Source organism: Puntigrus tetrazona, chromosome 13 (genome assembly GCF_018831695.1).
Source record: "Puntigrus tetrazona isolate hp1 chromosome 13, ASM1883169v1, whole genome shotgun sequence".
Classification (NCBI taxonomy): Eukaryota; Metazoa; Chordata; class Actinopteri; order Cypriniformes; family Cyprinidae; genus Puntigrus; species Puntigrus tetrazona.
The window spans coordinates 322553-334686 of NC_056711.1; the positions used below are offsets into that span (position 1 = coordinate 322553).

The following is a 12134-nucleotide window of genomic DNA, read 5'->3' on the forward strand; positions in this document are numbered from 1 at the left end:
CCGACTGGCCTCTTATAGCCCGTGAACTCCGCGTAACCTTTAGTTCTTCATTTATAAAGCGGCCCGAGCTGCACAGCTAATGATGAAAGGCATCTGATGAAGATGTGTAAACGCTCTCTCAGCTCCTATGCTTGGTGGCTTTCAGCACGATAATGTGAACTTTGAGCTTCAGAGATGGATGCTCCACAAAGCCATAAATCAGAAATGTTACATGCACTCATATGGGTGAGATTAAATTAACAATGGCTAAGCGGGATAAATCACAAAATCTTTTTTTTTTCACAGGAAATCCAGAAGGAATCACAATCATGGAAATTGTTCTTGTTTGTACGTTAAAAAATAAATAAATAAAATAAAATTATATATATATATATATATATATATATATATATATATATATATATATATATATATATATATATATATATATATATATATAATTTATTTATTTATTTTTTATACACCTGAACAAATTATTTTCTTTCTTACTAATATCTAAATTGTTAAAGGAAGATACGTTCATATAATTTCTACATTAATCTGCTCAGTCTCGTCTACCCCAGAAATCCTGGGATGCATTTTCCCTTTGAATTAAGCTTTTTTTCACTTACAAGCATAAATAATGTCTCTTTAAAGCTTTTTTAAAAAGAAAACAAGTCATATCGTTTTGCTTCTTAGATTAATGCATCTCAATTTAGGATTTTTATATATACAAAATAAGAAAAAAAAATATTTTAGGTCGCACTTTACAGTGATAAAACTTTTTTTTGTAAAACAAGTCTAAACATATTATGCCATTCTGTAACTATATCCTGGAAAATAAGACTTTTGCCCCTTTTTTGCAGTAGATCACACATTGCATTGGTAATAATCTGTACATATTTTTGTAAGCAGAACATTCAGAGCAAAGCAGAACAATGCATCTAATTTGTGAAACTATTACACAGTTCTTGTTATCATTAGGAATTAATTATATGTAGCCTGTGTGTAACAATAACACTGCAGAAAAGGTATCCCTTTCTGTTTGGTATACCTTGTTTAACTATATCATTTAAGTCTGCGCAGAAATCACAGACAATATTATTAAGGACTGCATTTTACGGCACTTCCACAGTGATCCATTCATCCTGCTTTGAGACCACTTGATAACCTTTTTATAAACCAGCAGCCACCGTGTTGCATTTTAAATGTGATTATTTATTTAAACGTCTAGACTATATTGTTGCACTACAATAAAATCACAAACCAGCACAGTCACTTTTACTGAAAATCAACAGTCTGCGGTGCACAGCACATGTTCCAGCGTAAAGTCCCCTTGCACTTGTTATGTCACGATGCATCATCCTCATAACCTTGTAGCCTTTTTTTTCCTCGAATTTTTAAACAGCAGCGCCCGCCCACCGGAGAAAACCAGGTGTGTCTCTGGCGAACGCCCCGCCCACTTTACCGTATATGGACATTGTACGGGAAGTTGATTGACAGCAGCTGCTGAGATACCGAGACATGGCGGAGCGTACAGTTTGAGTAGGGAACGCCAGAAGAGTTGCGCTACTTTTGCTCGCACTTGAGTCCGCACGGCGTCGCGTAAATGGCCAAGAAGAAACTATAAACGCAGACGAGCATGCTCTCCTCGGAAGCGCGGGGAAAATGGACGAAGTTGCCTCGCGCAAGTGATCCGGAGAAATGTCTCGCTGTTTAGTGCAGTCAACAGCCTCGGGCAACAAACATGGCTTCTGTGCCTTTCTGCAGTTTGTAATGAAACCCCGCTTCATTAAGCCATTACATCTCATGGCGCCTTGGCTCAAATCCTACAAGTGAGCGGACGGAAAGAAGTTGCTGCTGCGTTCGTCGGGTTTGTGAGGGGGATCGGCTCTACGGCGATAGCGCGGAGCTAGCTAGTTAGCTAGGGAACTGTAGGAACTGCAATGGAGCCCAAGCACAAAGAGTTACTACACCAGTACCACCAGAACTTGCTGGAGTCCATCACCGATGCCGACCGGCTGATAGAGCTGCTGAGCAAATCCGGAAGCCTCAGCGAGCAGGAAGCCTTCGAGCTGGACCAGAACTGCTCCTCCAGCGCCGAGAAAGTGGACCAGCTCCTGAAGATGCTCGTGAACAAGCAGAGCGACCATTTCCTGGAGCTCTGCGTGGCTCTGGAGAAGACTTACCCTCACCTGTACTCCGCACTCTTCGCCAACGGCGGAGGATCAGCTGATCACTCTGGTAAGATGCACCACAGACCGGCCGGGCTTCATTCATGATGCATCGCAGAGGTTTGGTGCTCTGACTTGCTTCTGGGTGGAGGTGAAAGGTCTAGCAGGGGTTGACCGGGAGCACTGTAGTATTTTCAGCAGACACATTGCGAGAGATGATTGCTGTGCAAACTGTGTATGCGTGCAGCATAGCTCGCCTTGGCCAGGCCATGCTTCTGATTATTGTGCATTGAATGTTGACGTGATGATTTGATGAAATGAGTATTGCATGATGTTACAGCTATTTTTAGCTGTGGGTCAATAGTTGGTTCAGGATGTGCATCACATGCACAATTTGCAGCAGTGATGTTTGGAGGCCTAACAGACTTTTAGATGGGTGCGAAAGTACTAGTTTGAGGTCATTTAATGTGTTGTTTTGGAACCTGTATTTGCACGCAGCAGAGCAAGTCTTTGGATTTGCATGCAAGATGAGCTCATGCTTTTTATTATTGTGCATTGGATGTTGACGTGGCGATGACTTGATGAAATTGGACGAATGCTGAACATGCTTTGTTCATAATGTGCAGCGCATCTGAAATACACGTCACGTGTTTGGTGGTCTGACTGACTTCCAGACTGTGGATCATTTAAAAGCGAAGTGTTTTCAGTAGACATGGTGTGTGGTCTGGTTGACGTAGAATCTGTATTTGCATGCAGCAGAACATGTCTTTGCAGCTGACCAGATGAAGTCACTCTGGCAGAAAAGAATGGGTTGGGAGGTGAACATGCCCATCATTCTTGATTCATGATGTGGATCAGAGCGCATGGGTTCAAGGCTGATAACTGGTGACATGTTTTAAATGAATTTGAAAAGAGGCGGCTTTTGGTTGTTGTTTATTGGAGGTTGGTGACTTGATGAAATGGCGTTGCAGATATTTTTAGCTTTGGATCGATAGCCAAGTGCTAGTATTGAACAGTCAAAGTCACTCGGGCGGGAAGGAAAGAGGATTGGGAGGTGAGCCATGCACTATGAGTGGAGCAAACTGATTTCTGAAGAAATTACTCTTGCGCTTAGCAACATGCACTCGTGCAAATGTTTTTTTTTTGTTATCGTCTATGGTGCCTTGATGAAGAACATTGAACACGCATAAAAGTTTTCTTGTTGTGTTCTTTAGGAACTGTTCACCGGAAGGTTTTTTGTGGAACCCAAAATGGTCCGAGAACCTCTTATATGAAATCCCTTTGCCTAGATAAATGCGTTAAGTTGTTTGTTGAATCATCAGTTACTGTTTTGCAGCGGATGTTTCGGAGCAATGACATAATCGTTTTTGTGACATGGCGAAGCTGATGCGTGATGATTTTAGCATTGGGTCGATGTTAAATGGTTGGGGTTGACCAGATGAAGGCACCAGACCAGCAGAGTGGAACAGGGATCTTCTGCAGGTCGAAACGTGATGTTACACACGAGGATGAAAGTACTATTGACTGATCCTGAATGCAAAGATCACACTAGGCTTGCTTGGTGAATACTCTACATCTTCAATCTATTTCCAGCGAGCAGAGTGAGGCATCGTGGGTAACTGAAATAAAGATTTTCTTCCCCTGGATTAGCCCATGGAGATGTGCTTTTGTTTCACCGCACATGACATGGGTCATACCATTTCCATTTCCAATTTTGTTCAAACCAAGTGCTACCATAGACACACGTCTGTGGAATAGGCTATGGGCTTGTTTCCATGGAAACGCACTTGCCAGGCTACCGTGGCAAATCGATTTGAACATACATGTGCTGTGTTCGTAGACCTGTAAGAATGGCTCTGGAGTCTTTAGAAATGGTTTGAAAGGATTGTAGTTGATCTGATTTTGTAATGATGCACTTTTAGATATCTGAGCTTGCTGACATCTTCATCGGTACGTCTGTCATTTTTTTTGAGGATGATTGTGGGGTTATGAACCTCCACTATGAGGTCTTTTGGAAAGAATAGCCAACTGAAGGAGCTGATGGAAGGAAATATGAACTTAAATGTTGATTTTACCCCCGAGTAACTGTGCCGTTGAGTATTTCACATACTATTTTTGTTGGCTTAGTTGAATTTTGGTGGTTTCATTCTTTCAGCACCCTTGGCGAAACCGTATTTGACAGTAACCATGGTTTTTTGCATTGCAAGTGAACCTGTATTAAATATAGCCTTGAGCCTGAGAGTTTGTATTTTTACTTCGTAGTTGTGATCATGGTTTTGAGAATGATGTCACACTTCCTTTCCATCAGACATTTACTTAAAATTTAGTAAAAATAATCGTGTTTGTGTGTTAGATTATTTGCTATATACAGATATATTGCTACCGTGTCTGTTACTTATTTTTTTGACAGTGCCAAAAAAAAATGTAAATGGATCCCTTTTTATTTGTAATAGTTTGCGAATCTTGGCATGAAAAACGCAAATTCAAGTTATGTTTATAATGTTTTGATGCCTAAATTCAAGTCTATTTTCAAATGTATTTATGTTTGTCCTTTTTTGATAGAACATCATCTAATTTGGCTCGATGAATTTTTGTGTAAAAAAAAAAAAAAATGGAAATTTGATTTAGAAGACAATAAAATGTTTGAAATGCAGCGTTCAACATTTGAAGTGAATCAAAAAAGTTCATCCAAGTCGTCCCAAGAGGGTGTGTTGTTTTGGGACTTTGATCAAAGATTTTGATCCACACCAAATGTTCACTGATAGCCTATATTTTCTCCATTTCAGATTTAATAATGTTATTTATTTGCTTTTCCCAGTTCTATTTTATTATTAGCATTTAGCATGGTTTTTTCTTCTTGTGCTCACGACCTTATCAGAACAGATCTGTGACCCACCCATTGAGAGCCTCTGCTGTAGAGCATTACTGTCAGTTTAAACACACACACACACACACACACACACACACACACACACAGGCTTTTTGAGCATTCCAGCACAGTCTCACCTGACTTTGTGGTTTTATTTTAATGTACACAAACCACACGCACCCAATTGTGTGTAAAAATCCATAAGCATGGAGCTGTTTATATTTCCTATGCTCAGCTTCGGTTATTCATCTCCAGATTTGTTTCTAAGGTCTCTCTCTGAAGACGCTATGCTATCCTTTCCAGGGCGTATGCTGATTCAAACTGCAAAAGGTATTTAGAAGCATCTTTTCCCATGGTGCTGTGATAATCACTTCATGTCATTTATTACATTTATCCATGTTAGTACGAGCTGAAGGCGAGCCTTGTACCCCTGCAGGCTCCGAACAGCCTGAAATGACTCTGCCGTATGCATGTGCGATGACTTGCGCTGATATCAACCTGCTCTGAAGTCATTCTCCCAAGCTGCCACTGTTCAGCTCTTTTCGTTGCCAGGTCTTCCTTCTCACACACACACACACACACACACACACACGCAGGCTCAGAGTGGTGGAGGAGGGGCTGGATGGGTTCAGCGGAGAGGTTTGTAGTGGCAGCTCCAACTGTTCAGCACATAGGCTAAAGGAACCGCAAACAGCATGTCTCTCCATGGAAGGACTCTCCTGTTCACAATCTCATAAATCAACCAAAATAGGGAGACAAAAGATCAATGTTGACGATCAATCTCTCTAACAGGGCAGGAAGAGTGAGATTTATGTGCGGCGGATGATATTCGAATGGCCGTAGTGCAGACTTGCACATTTCCATAAGCCGAAACGCATCGATTACTGTAAACGCACCCCTGATCATTTCTGTTGACTTGGCGTCTTTTTAAGTCGCATCATTTCAGAGCTGTTTTTCTCGTACAAGACTGAACTGCGTGAAACTGACGGTAAAAAAAACAGTCGGCAGGACTTTACTGTAAAAATAAATACGGTAGCAAAATTCTACCGATTTTACTGATTGAAATTTGCTGTTACACATTGTATATTTTACATTTAATTATACTAAATAAAACCACTAAAAATCACAGATTCTAATGGGAAAGACACATGATGAATTGAAGTTCAAGTAGTTTTCACACAAGTTGAGGTACTTTAACCATATTAGCTGTAACCAAGAACATATATTTGAATACTTTCTATCACAGGTATATTGTCGGGTAATTATACTGTTAATAAAATAAAGCTGAACTTCTGATAGCTTGGCAGGCCTAGAACATGCATTATGCAAATGTTGGGGGCGTAACAATTAGTGATCCCGACTGTTACGCCACAGTCTGCGTTATGCTCTGGGGTCTTTTTTTAATTCACGAGATTTGCATGAGGAGGAGGAGACAATGGTGTTCGAGACTGCCACTTCCATGCACTCTTATTACTCTACTATGCAAAGGTGAAAAAAAGTTTTCCATTTTACGTCACCTATAAAAATGAAAAATGGGAAGCATCGCACAGGGAATAAAAGTCATATAGTTAGCTTTGCATGTAATGTCCTACAGGGGCTATTATCAGTAATTAATCGTTTTTTTATAGTAGCTTGTTTAGAATTAGCATGATGCATGATGCCATGCTTTGTGACCTGAAGTTATTGCTGTGGTTGACCTCAGATCAGCGACACCACATCTTTATAGTGTCATCCATTTGAAATGAAGAGCAGTGCAGTTGTTTCATATGGGCTAGGGCTAGTCCACAGCGGGCGAGCGGGCTACTCCTCCATGCAGTCAAATGTAGGTCCAGCGCAGAGACAACAGGCCTTTTGTTTTAAATGAACTGCCCCAGTCTGCACCGTCAGCAGCTTGTGCTGTTTATGGACCGAGGGGGCTGTCCACTCAGATCCCAGTTGATCAGTGCAGCGGACAGACAGTTACAATGTGACAGTTTATCAAAAAGAGGACTCTTAACCCCCCCAGCCCTAGAAACCGAGCCTCTCAGTAAGAGAACGTGGTGGGTTTGACACAGTGATATTTCTGAGTAGACATTTTAATGCTGAAATCCTTGCTTTTCTAGGTTTTTAGAACTTGGAAGCTTTTTTTTTTTTTTTGTATAATTCCCAAACCTAGTCTTTTAAAACACTGCATTACTTCAGTAGTGGTGTTTGATTTAATACAGGTTTTTCAATAGTTTTAGGGCCCTATGATAATAATGTGGAAAACGCGGATGGAATCCCGGAATTCACAGTTTAATGTGGAACGTCATGGAATATACACTTAAAGCAAATTACGATATGGACTAGTATCTGTAAATATTAATCTGCAAAAGTTTAAATATGAATCCTACACGTTCTGCACACAGAATTTCTCAGGGGGAGAAATTCATAACTACTTTCAGACCATTAAATAAATTAAGTTGTTTTATGCATTCAAATAATTGGACATGATAAAACATAGAATTTGGAAACAATAAAATAATAAATATGAAATAGTTTGATTATTAAACTATTAAAAAGGAGTTTTAGGAATTTGGGGAAAAAAATAAAACAGGGCTTTTTCATAGGGCTCTAATAGCTAATGCTGGTATTTAAATAATACAAACGTATTACAGATATATACAGTAATGTTCAATATTGGCTTCATTAAGTTTTTTTTAAATGGGTTAATACTTTTATGTAACAAGGATGCATTACATTGATTTAAGAGTAGCTATCCAAAGATACAAATTTAAATATGCGCAAAAACTTGTATATCACATAAAACAATTGCAAATAAAGCACTGTTTCCATCTAACATATCAAATAGACCAAAAATCATCACCGGCACTAAATATCTCTGAAGAAAAGTAGGAGAAACCACCTAATATAATATTTTTCATATATGTTGTAAAATATACTATATATAAAAAGAAGTGTGCAGAGCAAGCAAACACAATAAATTCTGTCATTGCTGTCATGCACGCCGGGATGAATATTGCGTGCTAATATCTCCAACGTTTAACGCTTCGTGACTAAACAAAGGGCGCAAATGTGAATATTGCGTGCTAATATCTCCAACGTAAACGCGGTTCGCGCGCAAAAACGCATCATCATAAAAAAACAATGAGGTGAATAACAACGTGCAGTAAAAGGTCAGATTTTATGCGCTACATACCGCTGTGTTCATACGCTTGCATTCAAAATAATATTATATTATCAGCACAATTTAATACATCTGCTTTTGCTTCCCCCCCCAAAAAAAGAAACGCTCGCCCTGGGTCAGCAAAGCGTTCCTATTGTCGAGCCTCCAAAGGAAAAGCATTTCACCATATGAAACCTGTAATACTTTGCATTACTTTTTAATTGCAAACGGTGGTTAACGTCTCCAAAGTGATTTTGTGAATGAAGTTTTGAGAGTATTCGCTAGACGTGCACTACTCCTGACTTTGTGGAGCACACAGCTCATGCCATGAAATATTAATACCGATGCCACTCTGATTCAAGGCCATCACTTCAGATCTAAAGAGTTTTTTCAGGATCTCTGCCTCTTAACGTCACACTCAAGGACAGGATAGCCTCTATCTTTTATATTCTGCATGCCAGCTTCCCTTTTATCCACCTAGCCAGATGAAACGCATTTGAGACTGCTCTGCTTTTAGTCTGTATAGCAGCTCTCATTTATTTTTGGGTCTAGAGAGAGATCTATCTATCTGTCTGGCTATTATGGTTAAACTTAGTAGCTCATTGCCAAATGTGGCTCAATAAAGCCATTTTATAAACCCAATATCCCTTGTGATGATGATACGCTCGCACACATTTTCACGTCGACTCAAACAGTATTGATCTGAGCTCAATTTGTGGCGTGAACACTCGCTAGCGGCGCCTGATCGTTTAATGGCAGCAGAACGCATGAGTGATTGCTAACGCTGGAATTAAAGGGGACAAAATGATACCGTGTCAGCTCCACACGGATGGACGCTGGTCTAGATCTCTTTTAAAGGACACATGGCTCCCGGTTTTCTCCATGAGAGGCTGATCTATCGAGAAGGACTTCATTACCATTTTCAAGTGTTCCCAGGCTGCTTAATTGCAGAGGAACTGAGGAAGCGCCACAGTCTAAATGGTTTTGTGAGGTAATGGAAATATACAGAGTTGTGATGGTCTTATCTTGCCACCGGAACTTGGAATTTATTCACAATTGGGTTTTAATCTTTCTAAGATATGTGTAGTATCGTTCAAAAGTTGGATGGATGGATGGATGGATGGATGTTCTGAAGAAATTGCTTTCTCATTGGAAGTTAAAAGAACAGCATTTCTTTGAAATCTTTTGTACTAGGGTCAAAGACGAGATGTCCCATTTTCTGACAGTTTGAAATGTGGATTAAATACCTTCGGGTATATACAAATGTGTCAAAACTAATGCTGTCAAGTGATTAATCGTGACCCAAAATAAAAAGTATTTTTTACATAATGTGCGTGTACCGTGTGTATTTGTGTCTATATAAACCCATGCATGCATATATTTCAGAATAAGTATTGTTATTTTTATATATTGAATTATTTTATATATTAATATATTATATATTTATGTATTTGAAATATTTTTTAATATATTAAGTCTTAAGTTGCTGGGTTATATTTGTAGCAAAGGCCAAAAATACACTAAATGCATCAAAACGATCATGTTTTCTTTCATTAGAACATTAAGCAAAGATCATGTCCCATGAAGACATTTTGAGAATGTACTACCATAGATATTATAAACCTTAATTTTTGATTAGTAATATGCATTGAAAAGAACTTCATTTGGACAACTTTAAATGTGATTTTCTCAATATTTAAAATAATTATAATGTATATATATACATCAATTTTTTTTTTTTTTTTTAAATAAAAGTACTTAATTCTTTTAAATGAAACCTCTTTTCAACATTAGTCTAATGCACTATTAACAGTTGATCTTAAGTCGCTTCTTTTTGTTACATTTAATTCTCTGCCCGCACAAGATTAATAAAGAACATAAAGCATAATTTACATCATTAACGGTTATATTTTGCTCTTCGTTTTGTTGCATAAACGCTAAAAGGGTTTCTGTGTTTTAGTCAGTCAGTGTAAAAAGAAAGAAAAAAAAACTGTTCAGCCTTAAAGATGCACATCACATGGTAATTAGCACTTCCAGGCTCGTACGTACAATCTTCCCAGTAGGGCTGGAGACGGCATGAGTCCTGATGCCTGTTAATCTGAGCGCGAGTGATCAGACTGGCACATGGAGCTTTTTCTAGGAAGGACTACAGTGGGGTATCAGAAAACGGGCCGTGTGTCCCGTAGGGAGATGCTATATTAGAGTAAGCCTGCATTACGTACCCGTCGCTGCAACACAATCAGATGAGTGCAGCGTGCTTTGGGTTTGATTATATTTGGGGATGCTGATCTTGTTTAACGGAGAACGGAGTGTATAATTCTACGGCGTAAAAATGCAGCAAGTGTCACCCTCAAAAGTTTTCTGCTACATGATCGGTTTTCGAGATGAGGGACTTTTTTTAATTTACGCTGACTTGTGAAATGCAACCTGGGAGTGTGCGTCCGAATGTGAACCACGGCTGCAGTTTTGAAGGGCTTTTTAGGCTTTGAATGTTAAGGAAAATAAAGAGAATATTTGCACGCACCGTTAAGTGCATAAGTGAACATGTAATGCATGCACAAAAAAAAAGTGTGTTTTATTTCTTGTGTGTGCCTGGCTGTTCTCTGATATCTGTCTGGGAGGATTTTATTGTGCTGACAGCATGCTGTGCTTGAGCTTGCTGTTAGACTGTCAGCACAGTAATCTTCACTCTCTCACTCAAGGTGCGTTCATCCCTTTTAATGCACCACTGCTACAGTAATCAGAGCAATGCTTTCAGAACTGATTCACCACCTTCAAAAGTGAATTTCAAGACCGTCACTTGATCGCCTGCTGTGAGCGGTGTTCCTGTTATTATTCATAAACCACACGACTCTGTTTTTTTTTTTTTTGTTAAAACTGTGGTTTTATGAAAACAAATAGGATAAACGTATAAATATTTAGACACACATTTTGCATTAATGTCAGATGCTTCAATGCGATGAAAGTTAAGCGTTTTCATCAGGTCATGCATTCTCTGGAAATCTAATCGGAGATCTTGGCTACTTTTTTTCCAGTTTGTGCTGTGAATTAAAATGTAAACCTATAAATGACTTTGACCCTAATTCAACCTAATTATGCAAAACTTCTTTAAGATAGCCTAGTTGACTAGTCGATTATGGAAAAATGTTTAATTTGCATGTCTGTAAAATGTTTTATATAATTATTTTCGACAGATTGCCCTAGTTCTGTTTAATGTCTTTTTATCCAGTGGATTTACATCAGGATTTTTGAGTCATTAATACTTTTATAATACATTAATAATTAATAATAATTAATACATTTCTATTAAACAATGTTCTTGTTTTTTTTTTATTTATTGGTCAGAGATTTCTGAAAAACATTTCAAACTGTCTAAAACATATTAATAATATTAATATATATATATATAAAAAAAAAAAAAAAAAATATATATATATATATATATATATATATATATATATATATATATATATTGTACGCACACATAATTGTTTGACAGCACTAATAAAATTCTTAATATATTAACACACTAAAAACATGGAAATATTAGCACATTGGTGAAATATGTTTTTAGCCGGAACATGAAAACGGTGTTTGATGTACTTTTTCTGTGTTCAGTAAAGAAGTGTAAACTTCAGGGGCGAATAGCTTTAAAGTGTGCCTTGTCATCACGTGACGACTCTCTGCAAGCTTTGCCCTGAACTCACAGGAGCTGGTGAAGTGATGAGATGCTGGCAGCCCAGATTGTGGAGCGTTCCCTAAAGCCGCTGCTTCCAGTAGGTGTGACCGGGAACCAGAGCTACAGAGATCAGTATCTCACCATTGAGCCGAGCGCTTTACTGACTCCAGGGGCTCTTATTCTGCCGGTAGTGTGCTTCGCATAAAAAGCCCCACCAAATGCCAAGTATCATCAGACGCGGCGCTTGCAGAGATAAAAGTTGATTTCTGTTTCTCCGTGTCTGTGCTT

The 12134-nt window shown here is 38.7% G+C and overlaps 1 protein-coding gene across 8 annotated transcripts in view; it reads left to right on the forward strand.

The window, feature by feature from the left end:
- Positions 1–1178: 1178 nt before the first annotated feature.
- dlg5a (discs, large homolog 5a (Drosophila)) overlaps positions 1179–12134 on the forward strand; it is a 52841-nt gene continuing 41885 nt past the window's right edge. For 2 of the 8 annotated variants that reach the window (XM_043254997.1, XM_043254996.1), the window contains exon 1: positions 1187–2223. In XM_043254997.1, coding sequence (XP_043110932.1) covers positions 1926–2223 — 298 coding nt within the window. In that variant the 5' untranslated portion in view covers positions 1187–1925. Of the gene's footprint in view, positions 2224–12134 lie in introns of all 8 variants that reach the window. The other 6 variants (XM_043254994.1, XM_043254995.1, XM_043255002.1 and 3 more) reach the window with 5 other exon arrangements.